Source organism: Eptatretus burgeri, chromosome 13, assembly GCF_056783735.1.
Source record: "Eptatretus burgeri isolate ZD-2024b chromosome 13, Ebu_testis_v1, whole genome shotgun sequence".
Taxonomy (NCBI): domain Eukaryota; kingdom Metazoa; phylum Chordata; class Myxini; order Myxiniformes; family Myxinidae; genus Eptatretus; species Eptatretus burgeri.
The window spans coordinates 28,330,086-28,343,251 of NC_140973.1; the positions used below are offsets into that span (position 1 = coordinate 28,330,086).

Below are 13,166 nucleotides of genomic sequence, written 5' to 3' on the forward strand. Positions count from 1 at the left end.
TGTGTAGCAGAAAGGGTGGATGGATGAGGAACTGGTCCAGGACTGGGTGCGCACAGTCTGGAGAAGTAGGTCAGATGGCGGTCTCTCCCGATGACAGAACATGCTAGTCCTGGATGCATTCAGTTGTCACAAGACAGACGACACCAAAGCGTTGCTCCATCAGACCAACACTGATCTCATCATCATCCCAGGTGGGATGACATCGCTCCTAGAGCCCCTCGATGTGTCCATCAACAAGCCATTCAAGGACGGGCTATGTTTCTGCTGGACTGACTGGATAATGAGTGGGGAGAAGACCTACACCAAGAGTGGGAGGATGAGAAAGGTTGACTTTCCGATGATCTGTGGTTGAATTGTCAAGGTGTGGGAGGAGATACCGTCAGACATCATCAAGCGAACATCTCTGAAATGCTGTATCTCCAACAACATGGTCGACACAGAGAATGACATCATTTGGGAGGAGGAGGCTGCAAATGATGGTGACAGTGACATAGACAGCGATGGGGACTTGCTCTACCCTGATTTGGATAAAGAGTTATATGCCGTCTTTGACGAAGAAAGCATTGACGAGGATTTCCTCGGGTTAAGCTGAAAAGCTTCATCAAATCCCAATGGCCCTTTGGGGCCAGAAATTCATAATGCAGTATTAACAAATAAGAAAGAAAAATAAAAACATATTAGTATCCTCTCCTCTCTCTTCAATTTCTTGAAAATTAGAATAAGACTGTTTAATTAAGATGAAATTAAGTGGACATGGGAGTAAGCATGTTGATACCTCCGTCACTTTGTTCCGTACAAAGTTAATGTACAAACGTATTTACTGTTATGTAGATCGAGATCAGAAAATAAAATGATCAACATATTCATTTATTTTGAGGGTGAAAAACATGGGTGTGGTTAATAAACGGGAGAAGCTTCTTTTTTGTGGGTGAAAAACAGGGGTGGGGATAATACACGGCCACAGTTTGTACACCAGAAAATATGGGATGCTTTTACTTATTTTTTTTTTGTTTATCAGGTATTATATTTTATGATTAGGATGTAATTGAATGCAAGTATACAAAAAATATGCTTTTATAGACTTATTAAACATGTTTTTAGTGCAAAAAACCTTCAGACTTGGGACATATTAAAGGTTATTTTCATTAATTTAAATGGGAAAATTTGTTTCCAACAATGTCGCACTTTTTAGGGACACATTAACGATGTTGTTGGAGAACTGTAATAAACAAAAAGGATTATGCACTTTTACATTATTTATTATATGCTTACTAATTGAACTGTTCTTTGGCATTTACTGTATCCTATATGATTAATTTTGAATGAAACCTGGATTACATTTGCTTTTTTATGCAAACACATTGGTATATAGATGGAATGGTTATTTGTTTCCAGTTAGTACTATGAAGCGCTGTTTTTAGGCTTATAGAGGCATTTTGACACTTTGTAGGACAATGATGACTATGATGATGATAATGAGTCCTTACCCTTTTGAGGGCGTCGGTGCTGCCAAAGCAGTCACATGATAATGAAGACACTGGGCCGTTTGCCATTGCCTTCTCATGTTTTTATACATAAAAAACCCAAATAAATGAAAATAACTCATTATTCCATGGCTACTCAGGGCTTATCCATGCAATTAAAAATACGATTGGTGTTCTGCAATAAATTGTGCTGTGATGATACTTGTAGACAATGTGATAATAATGAAAATGTGCACATGCTGTTTTGTGTCAACAGTGTTGAGATGAGAGCTTGAGCAATGTTGTGTGATCTGCCATATTATGCGATGCAAAATGGCTCAGACGAATACATTTCCTCACAAGAGAACTGTGTTCATGTTATGGCTGAGAAAACAATTTAAAGTTTGGAAACTGTACATGGAATTGTTCATGAAGAGATTGTCCAATAAATCAATAAATAATAATGAACAATTGTGTCAAACATTTCATGAAAATGAATTGCATTGCATGATGCAAATATATATATATATATATATATATATATATATATATATATATATATATATATATATATATATATATATATATATATATATATATATATATATATATATATATCTGGTAATTAACTCATTGCTATATCGATCTGGCAAGTCAAGCGAGTTACCTCCAAGTCCAGGCCTGAGTCGGTAGTCATAATTATCCAGGAGTCTATCCAACATTTCTGTGATGATGGCGATGTGGTCGGTGGAATCATGGAAATCATTCTGCATCAAACTGCACTGGCTGTGGGTGACACATGGCCTGCATTTACACTGCAAACACCATCCTCAGCACAGTGAGCTAATGATACTATCTTTCAAGGTACAGTTCAAGTGTGAATGTGGCACAAGTTTCCTCAATATTCAAATATAATATCTGCTCAACAGTGACAAACACTCATGAAGAAGGTTGAAGGATTTAAAAGTCAAAGGCACGACACAATAGTTGCTGCAATACAATTAGTGAGCTGTTATAAATCATGAGATGTCGGTCATAGCCTCCAACAAAGTTGATTGGCCTAATGGTTGATGGCCATCTTGGATTACCATTCTTTTTCAAAAAGATTCAAACATCTTCAGAACCGCTGAACCGTCCAATCCAAAACTTCAGATATATCATCGATGGGCCGGGGTGGTTTAATTACATTTGAGAATGAGAGGTTGATCCATGATACCAAGACGGCCACTGTCGATCAACTAAAATAATTCCTTTTTACATCGTTGTATTTCAATGAAAAAGTACATTTACTTTTACTGTATTGGAAACACTTAATGAAACAGGAAAAACTGAGTATAAAATGTAAATACTGCACTGTACAACATCATAGAATCTCACCTCATGCATAAAAATCAAATGCTTCACAGCACAGTCATGTGTTCATATAGTACACTGTGATTGGTTGTCCTGCAAGCAATAAGTGTCACACTGACAGGACTATAAAAGTGAAGGTGGTGAAATCATTGTCGTCTGATGAATATATACTATGGTTTCTGGTCGAGAAATATCACATGACAAACATATAGAAATCAGGTTTCGGCAGGAGCTGTGTGCAAGATTCTGAGGAAGATATACCAAACTGGTATTGTTGGGAATAGATGTGGTCGAGAAAGACACGAAGGACTTCAGGAAGGACTTCTATCGTTTTATATGAGAGTAAAGCCAATATTTCTAATTTATTTAGAAAAATATTCCAAGTACACAGCTTGAGGTGAGCCCAGAAAAATGAATGAAAAACAAATATTGGCTCTTTCTAAATGATAGGAAGAATAATGAGAGGTGGGGGTGGGTTGTGTGAGACCAGAAGTCTCCGAGCGGCAGGAGATGATGAGAATGTGGTGTAACCCAAGGGTCAAGACCGTCGAAATGCTTGAGCATGCATGGTGGTGCTAATTAAAGGGCTGAGAGATTGGAAGTCTTTATCTGCATGAAAAGCTCCAGACAAGCTCCTCTCTTGAGTAATGTATTCTAATTTATGACTGTCACTGTTTCATTTGGCCTATAATCATTGTTCACACCCTCATACCAATGTATATGAAGCATTTGTAATGTGAAATTAAGCTACTATCTGAACAGTTAACATTCCTTTTGAAACTACAGTGGATGCTGCATTTGTGTCACAATGATCTGGTGAAAACAGGCAATGGGTTCTTTGCTTTGGCATAGATCATGGTGACCTTTTTGTTGCAGTGCCTGGACCAGACAATAATTAATTAACTTTGTGTCGCAAGATGTGTAAGCAACTGGTGCCGAGGTACATCAATTCGCAAACTGTATGTTATTACGGAAAAAGTAGCACACAGTATGAAACCCAAATAAAATAGCATAAAACAAGGCAAGAGACCATAATAATAGTGCATGGTTGACTAAAATCGAAGTTTGATGACAGTAGTAATTTCTATGGTATGTACAGTATGTAGAAGGTAGTGTAATCCTAAAGGCTTACCAGCCTCAATGGAGTAATGGTTAGACTGCCTGCTCTGAGTCTGGGAAGTTTGCAGTTCGAACCTCATCTGAGTCGTACCAAAGATTAAAAATGCTATATGCTGCTTCCTTGCTTGATGCTCAGCATTTAAAAGGGTAGAGCACAGACAAACGACCATAGGTCGGTCATAATAGTGCAGGCTTTGATGGGCCTACTGGCCTCCTCCTGCGTCAAAGGTCTTTGTGTGGGAACTCACATTATGTATATGGGTCCAATAAAAACTGGAAATACTGATCCAATAAAGACGAAAACATCACATCTTCATTTGTATACATATTGGACTGCGAGTCAGTTGTGAATTGGCCCATAGGTGTGCACCATTTTCTAAGGGTGACAGTTGTGCTGCTGATGCAGTGCCCCCAGAAGATCAAGTCATAAATTTGGTCAGGATGCTGGCAATACCTCACCTTCTCTTTGTTGAAACACATCATAGGATTTTTTTATGTCAATCAACTAAAACTGGCAGATGGATCCCCAGCTTAATGTCTATTCGAGGGACTGCACACTCCATGATGTAATGTCCAGCCTGTGAAGCATCAATCCGACAATTTATAGTTGGGCCAAGAATCAAACCCAGGCTAGACAGCTCAAAGGTAAACACACTGCATCTCCATCCTCTCAGACATAATATGTTCCATTTTGTATAATCAAGATGATAGGTGACACAGACTAAGGAAGTTTTGATAAAATAGGTAATCCTTGAAAAATATTATCGACAGTCGGATATTTGGTACAAATGAGCCATTTAAACTCGTCAATAATATCGGTTTCTGAAAATGTTCAAAATAATACATGGTTGACAAGATCACACACAATCAGGCAGACAATTTAGCATGATTAATGGCAGACAATACACGCATCTAGCTAATAACAGCCAATGGATAAAAGAAGATGACGTACGTATGCACACTTTGTCATTTTTTATGTCAGTATTGCCATTCGACATTTTTTTCATTATCAGTAGGACAACGCACAAAAAAGTATCAAATATATAATGGGGGTGTATCCATATTTATTACACCAAAAGAGCAAAACGTATCATCCATATCTCCTGAGTTCCCCACGTATACCATGCTTTCCACTTAAAGCAAAGTGTATGATCACTATTAGTTTTTAGGTAATGGTTCATACGAAGTGTTCTGTGGAGATGTCTTCTCCCCTTACTCTCACCTCCTCCACCATGGATATGGATGGAGGATCACATGAGATGTTGGTGTACCGCCAACTTGAAGCCATGGAAAGAAGAGTGGGATTTAATTGCCTCAGGTAGGCGGTCCCACAAACAAGAGAAAAGATGAACAAAAAAAAGGGGAGGTAGGCAGACAGCCTGAATTTTAGGAGTTTATCCAGGAAGGGTTACTGGAAGAACGTGTGCATCCAATAAGAGTTGGGGAGGATCAGACTAATAAGACTTGGGAATGATTAGAGAGCTATAAGAACAAAGGGAGCAAGACTGGAGGAGGGGCAGTAAAATACAGCAAAAGAGTGAAGGAGGGGTGTGCTGCTTACTCACGTACCTATCAGCAATCTGAGAGAAACAGACCTTGTGCTCCTGCCTCATAGGGGTGATGCGAGTAATGTTGAAGCTTTAAGTTCCACAGAATCCAGGAGATATAGATATGAATAAAGCAGGGGCGTCAGTCCATAGAAAAGAGTGGCACTCCAATGAGCTACGGACAGAAGCCTTGCAGCCAAAGAAGGATGGAGGTTATGTTTTCACCCGTCTGTCTGTGAGCAGCATATCTCAAAACGTTGTGGATGGATTCAGACTAATTTGGTGGACAGGTTGGGTATGTGACAAGGACAAATTGATTAGATTTTGGTGAACATCTGGACACGGATCCTAGAATTTTTAAAGTGATTCTTCACCTTTGAGAGATAGGGTCAAAAACTATATATAGCACAATATCTCAAAAAGTTGGCCACACGTTATGACGAAACTTGGTGGACAGGTTGGTGTGTGACAAGGAAGAAGTGATTCGATTTTGAAGATCTGCATTCAGATCTGAGAATTTTTTCCAAAGTGATTTTTCACTATTGAGTGAAAGGGCTAAAAATGATATTCTCACCCCAAAATTTATTTATTTATTCTAAATTTGTCTGGTGGTGATGTGGTGCAGGCATGATGGGTCGAATGGCTTCCTCCTGTGTCTAATTTCCTTGTGTATCCTTGTGTAACACGAAATTTCACAAAGTTATGGAAGAATTCGGACGAAGTGGACAGGTTGGCTGTGTGACAAGGACGAAGTGATTCGATTTTGGTGAAGATGCGAATCAGGATCCGTATATGAGGATTCTTTAATTTTATGAGTGATCCTTCACCATTGAGAGATGGGGCCAAAAACAATATATTGCACAATATTTCAAAAAGTTGTGGACGAGTTATGACAAAAGTTGGTGGATGAGTTGGTTAGGTGACGAGAACAAGCCAATTCGATATTGGTTCTGGCCCAGATCCAGATCTGGCCTATCAGTGGGATACAAAAGGTAAACTGTTCAGCCTGGTGAAGGTATGCGCTCTACCAAGTGCCATTCTACTGCAGTTTTTCAAGGAATAACTTGGAATTATGGGGGATGCCCCGTGTGTGTCCAGGTATGGAAGCCAGATTTGCTTTGTGTTTGGCTCAGATCATGTCATTGCTGATGGTAAGGTATAGAAGTTCAAGAGAGTGAATCTCTTCCACTTGCTGGCCATGAAAGATGATGTGGGTTTTTCTACAGGATGAGAATGTGAGTTTTGCTTGGAATTAATGACATTTTTTCAAGTGTTAGAGCAGAATATCATTTCCAGGTCAGCCAAGAAGGAATCTGCTGCCGCTGAGCTGTTGCTTGTATGTGGAATTGTATTGTTTCCTGGGCCAACCACATAACTAAGTTGAACTCCAAAACCAGCCACAGACTAACTGGGCATCCTTTGTCAATCCAAGACTTTCCTTGGAAAATCCAAGCTACTCACAGTGTACAAGTCCTTTGTCCATAGCTCCATGGAGTACTGTTTTCTGCTATGGGCTGCTGCCCCAGCTTCACATCTGTCTCTCTTGGATTCTGTGGAATTTATAGCTTCAACATTACCAGCATCTCCCCTGATAAGGCAAAAAGTACAAGGTCTGTTGCTCCAACATTGCAGGCAGGTTGGTCGTCTATGTTTTCTACCGTCTGTTCTCCAACATTTCTCCCTCCACTCTCACAGTCCTCGTTCACAAGAGGGTCAATATTGGGTATGAGAAACAGCACTGGACCCATCATGCTGCCTTCACTCATCCTCCACTTGGAGAGTAGAGACGGTTCTATTTATGGAAGCATGACTATGAGAGTGGAGAAAGTGAGCAAGACTTGTATGAAGGTAGCCTCGTCTTTTGCCAGCAAAAAGCTTGGCATGAAAATCAGGATGCCAAGTTAGGACAACTGCAAACCGGATGGGATAAGCTAGTGCTTGAGAGAAAGTTCAAAGAGACTTCTTGTGAATGAATTCCCAGGCAGTAAACAACAGCAGTTGCAGCAGAGATGGCAACTCTGCTTTTGAGAGAGAGGAAACTTTGCAGTCACTGCACGTTTATCTGTCCAAAGAGCCAGCCAGATTCTGCAAAGTTCAAACGTATAAGCATAGATAAATCCCACGCAGCCTGGTTTAGACATGGCTGGTAAAGGGGCATGCAATATCATCATTCCGATTGTGTCATATTCTTTCAAGGAAATTAAACTTTGTCACATAGTTATTCAAAATTGCAGTGTGCAGTGTGCAGATGTCTAGATAACTGCAGAGCTCTGTGCTTAAAACATTGGCTATATGTACCTGGCGATTCCATGAGTAATTGAAGACTTTAATCATTGGACATATAAACGAAACGATTTGATATCAATTGCCACGGCAGAAATATAATGACAGTAGGTGATGGCCAAGTGAAGTTAAGTTCTATTCTAGCAAGGTGGAGAAATGAGCAGTTGTCAGCGACATCAAACTGTTATCTCCTCGGAGGCTCTTGACAAACTGAAACCCCTCGTTAGCTCCCTGCTCAATATATATATATATATATATATATATATATATATATATATATATATATATATATATATATATATATATATATATATATATATATATATATCACGTGCTTCTGTGTTTTGATCATGAGCATATTACGAGCACTCATGTGCTTCTCCGCTCACCAGAATGATCATCTTATGGGTTTATTAAGAAAATAGCACAAGATGCCTTGGATTGCCTTTTGGTTATGCTGACAACCTTTCGTCCAAATCATGCAAATGCCAAACACTGTACTGATGGCTTTGAAGTAACGAGGTGCATACTCAGACAATAAATTTACAGTCGTACATCCTTTACACCTGGAAAGACAACTTGCATATCATAGATTACTCCAAATAAAGTAATACTGAAAGCTGTGTTGGCCAACTGTGTTAAAAGCCGTGATATAACGTCAGAGCAAAAATAATATCCATCAGTCAAACATTTAAGAAAGAATACTTTGAATGTGCAGATATTACAATGTGGAGCTTATGGTCCATGATTATCCTGCTTCCATGGCAGAAAATGCAATGACGAGCGGCTCGACAGATTGCTGCGGTTAGCAACCCTACAGTGTTGCACACAGAAGAGCCATTTGTACATGGGGTGGCGGGGAGGGAGGAGGGGTGGAGGTGGTGGGTGGGAGTCTCGTAGCAAGCAGAGTAATATGAGGGTGCAGCCAATCCATCAGGAGAATATGCATCTATGGGATGAAGCAAGACAGTGCTGAAGATTAGATACAATACTTACAGAATTTCGGGAAAGAGTGACAGTGCTTGGTGGGAGTTTGAGCTTCAAAGAACAGATAACATTAAATCACCTCCACTTCCTATTGGTGATATAAAGAGGAGGTAATTTTCACAAGACTGTTTTTTTTTATTCTTTTTTTGTTCCAGCATTCTCTAATCTCATATACACCAAGCGTAGCAGGATAGTCTCAAGGAAGCATGATACCCAGCACCGTTGCCGGTTCTGGGTTCAAAACCACATGCAGTCTAATTTGGCCAAATGTTACACTGTTGCTACAATGAGAGGGTGCAGACTCTTGAACTGTAGTGCTATGGCTCTCCTGATCCTATAAGCATTCGCTTGTGCATGGACCCAATTCATTAATCTAGAAACTGGTGTGGTGGAATTTAAGGAAGACAATGCAGCAAAGTTTGAATCAATAACAGGCTCTGACAGAGATATGGTATTGCACCAAATATTTTAATCTATCCTTTGCTACAGCTCGAGCACAAGCATAACATGTCGAGGCTGGAACTGTGATGAGATGCAAGATAAATGGAAAAGTTTACAACCCCCACCCCCGAGTGATCACGCAAGTCCACAGATCCAAGAGCTAATCTTTGCTAAAGATAAAGAAATCATAAGTGACAACTTTGGTGAAGTCCAACCACTCCAGAAAGACATGTCTTCAGCCATCTCAAACTGGAGCCAAACAGGTAGCACCCCCAAGAGTAACACCGTGCACCAACCACCCTGAACAGCAATGAAGAAAAATGGAGAGAAGGTGTCCAGTCTGTCAATTACTTGGGTGGCAACCATCTTGGCATCTCTTTTTTGAGACAATCAGTTTCAACTCAGATTATCATGAGCCTCATGCTTATCGGAGCCTTGAACAAAGGATTTGGTGGAAGAGGAACTTAAAAACACATCTAAAGATAACAGTTTACAAAGTTGTGTGTTTCTCTCACTCATTCTACTTGTGCTATGCATGTACAAAAGCATGGAGCAATCCAGTCACAATGCTCGAGGATGATGAGCATCCAGTGGTGACAGTAGACGCAAAATAGTGAAGTGTGTGTGTGTGTGAGAGAGAGAGAGAGAGAGAGAGAGAGAGAGAGAGAGAGAGAGAGAGAGAGAGAGAGAGAGAGAGAGAGAGAGAGAGAGAGAGAGAGAGAGAGAGAGAGAGCGCTAACCTCCCCATGGTGAAAAACAAGCTCAAATGAGCTAAGATCCTCTTCCTCTTAATGATGACGTCATAAAAACGAATATGACGTCATTGTGATGTATCAGGTTTGCGATAAATTATCTGTGCTAATGCCCGGCTTGATTCCCGCAAACAAAATTCAAACAGCTTGCCTAGTTTCGGAGATAATGGTATAGGCGATTTCCATTAGCGGTGATATTATGACGTCAACTTTTTTCTCGGAAGAATTTCCAAAATCGGAGATGGTTACTGCCTGTGCGTGGGCTTTCTGCATATACATGGAAAGTTTCACGAAGATCCGGTGAAAACTCTGGGTTGTGAAACAAAAAATGTCAAAAAATAGGAATGACGTCATAAAAATTGATATGACGTCATAGTGATGTATCATATGTGCGGTAATTCATCTCTGCTAATGCCCTGTTCGATTCCCGCAAACAGAATTCAAAAAGCTTGCCGAGTTTCGGAGATAATTTTTAAGGCGATTTCCATTAGCGGAGATATTTTGACGTCATAACTTTTTTTTCTAGGAGGAATTTTCTAAATCGGAGATGGTTACTGTCTGCGCAGGGTATTTTTACATATATATGCCAAGTTTCAGGAAGTTTCGATGAAAACTGTAGGCTGTGAAACAAAAAAGTCCACAAGAAGAAGATATAGAAGAACAACGACGCGAGTAAGACTTAGAGATCCTCCACGAGGATCTAAAAATGCTGAGAGGATAATGAGTAAAATTTCTGGAGCACCTCGGAAAAATGAGTGACAAAAGACTACCAAAACAAGAGCTGTTCGTTGAATTAAAACTGGGAAAAACACATCAACGCGAAGCAAAACAAAAATGGAAAGACAACATTTCCTTACTTCCAGTGTTTCCTCCCCCTCCCTTCTTTCTCCTTTTCCTGGTCATTAATTCCCTTGCTCGTTGTGCTCAATTGTTGCCCTGCTACTCCACTGTCGATTCAATCTTTATCTTCCATGAGCCTCAGTCTTGTAAAGAAAAACAAACAAGACCGAAGGAAACCGGATATGTTAGAAAATCTTGATGGGAGCAGCATTGCCGTAATCGACCACACTGGTACAAGCTGACAAAATATGGAATGGAGAACTTCTACACCAGACTACAACAGTCACCAGAATGGAAAAGAAGAAAAAGACACGAGGAGCTTGTGAAATGCACTGGAGGTTATACACCATGTCAGTGATCAGCTTCAGTTTTGTGTCCAGAATGCCACAGCAGGTTCCATGATAAGGGGGAGAGGGGTCCTGTTGGTGAGTCAAGTTCGTGAGCAGCCTCTTGTCTCTTCTCGTACTCAAACACGAGCACACATGCTCAGGCCTATTGGAGATCCATCCATTCATCGAACGGCTTGCTCCAGAACATCAGACAAATCTACAAAACCAGACAACAGGATCCACCACTTGATAAGCTCCAACACACAGCTTAGCATTTTATGGAAAATACTTCAGGAATAATAGGGACCTTTTCCAACACATGGATGAGTCCACAGATTCAGCTGGAACCAGCCATATTCAACTTGCTAAACATACAGTATAATGGAGAATTGGCAGCCCAGAAAAAACTATCCCAATAGCAAATACAACCCACAAGACTGAAGCTGAATTGCTCTCTGGGTGGCAAGACTATCACAAGAAGTAGTTGTCAGTCATCACCACTGCCGGCTCAGGTGGATCAAGAATATATACGGTATATGTATTATGTATGTATGTATGTATGTATGTATGTATGTATGTATTCTTAATTGCAGAGCTAATTGTCCATCTTGCCCAAACCGCCACTTGTAAAAGCCTCACTGAGGATGATATACTCAACGCATGAAATTGTTATGACAAAGAAATTCAACCAGACTCAGTGGTGTAATGGTTAGAGCCAAAGACTTAAAAAATGTTCCGTGGTGATCCCTTGCTTGATGCTTGGCTTAGAGCACAGACGCACAACCGTAGGTTGGCAATAATAGCACAGGACTTTATGGGGCCTAATAGTCTCGAGCTGCTTTGAATTTCCTTGTAAGAGAACATATTGCATTATTATTATTACCTCTGCCACTGAAGGTTGGCGGAGGTTGTTTTCACACCTGTCTGTTTGTTTGTCTGTCTGTCTGAGCAAGATATCTCAAAAAAAATATGGACGGATTCAGATGAAATTTAGTGGACATGTTGGGTGTGTGACAACGACAAATTGATTCGATTTTGGTGAACATCCAAATCTGGATACGAGAATTCTTTACGTGAACCTTCACCATCGAGAGATAGGGCCAAAAATGATAACACCAATATTGCTTCTGCTTCTTCTTGTGTACAGAAGCTTGGCTGCTGTGTAGCTATCATTTTGTTACAGCACAACTATGCTGCTGATACTGTGCCCCTATACCAGTACACTGGTACTCATTTTTCCAACCTTGGAAGGATGACAGGCTAAGTCAACCCCACCAGGTGTTAATTTAGTGGAAAACAAGGCTCAAACTCAGAACCTTAACATCTCAAGCCAGCCACCCGAACACTAAACCAACACCAGGCTTGCAAGATATCTCAAAAAGTTATGAATGGATTCTGACAAAACTTGGTGGACATGTTGGCTGTGTGACAAGGACGAATTGATTCGATTTTGGTGAAGATCCAGAACTGCATATTAGAATTTTTCAATTTTGAAAGTGATTCTTCACCATCGAGAGATGGGGCCAAAAACAATATAGAGTACAATATCTCAAAAAGATGTGGATGGATTATGATAAAACTTGGTGGATGATTTAGGTATGTGACAAGAACAAGCTGATTAAAAAGAATAAGCCGATTCGATTTCGGTTCAGATCCGGAGGCAGATCCGGCCTATCGGTGGGATACAAAACGTAAACTGTTCAGCCTGATGGGGGGATGTGCTCTACCGAGTGCTGTTCTCATTATTATTATTATTATTATTATTATTATTATTATTATTATTATTATTAATAAGTTCAACACATGAAGAACACACAGGAAGAGGCGCTTTGGTCTGTGGTGCATACCAATTTAATTTATGGCTCATCTCCCTCCACTAGAGTGGTCACTTTGCAGTCATGCCGAGTTTCCAGGCCATCCACTCACCAGAATCGCATGCAAAACACAGCCAGGATTCTTCGAAATTCACTGACAAGCCTGATTATAGCAGCTTGGCTGAAAGACAGGCTCATACGAAGTGCTTGTTTCGTTTCCATCAAGGGATGGTGTTTA

The 13,166-nt window shown here is 40.2% G+C and overlaps 1 protein-coding gene across 1 annotated transcript in view; it reads right to left on the reverse strand.

The window, feature by feature from the left end:
- LOC147014135 (gamma-aminobutyric acid receptor subunit alpha-2-like) overlaps positions 1-13,166 on the reverse strand; it is a 287,780-nt gene that overhangs the window by 259,195 nt on the left and 15,419 nt on the right. The window contains exon 4 of the mRNA XM_085851834.1: positions 2,131-2,249. Within this exon, the coding sequence (XP_085707960.1) occupies positions 2,131-2,249 (119 nt within the window). The remainder of the gene's footprint in view (positions 1-2,130; positions 2,250-13,166) is intronic.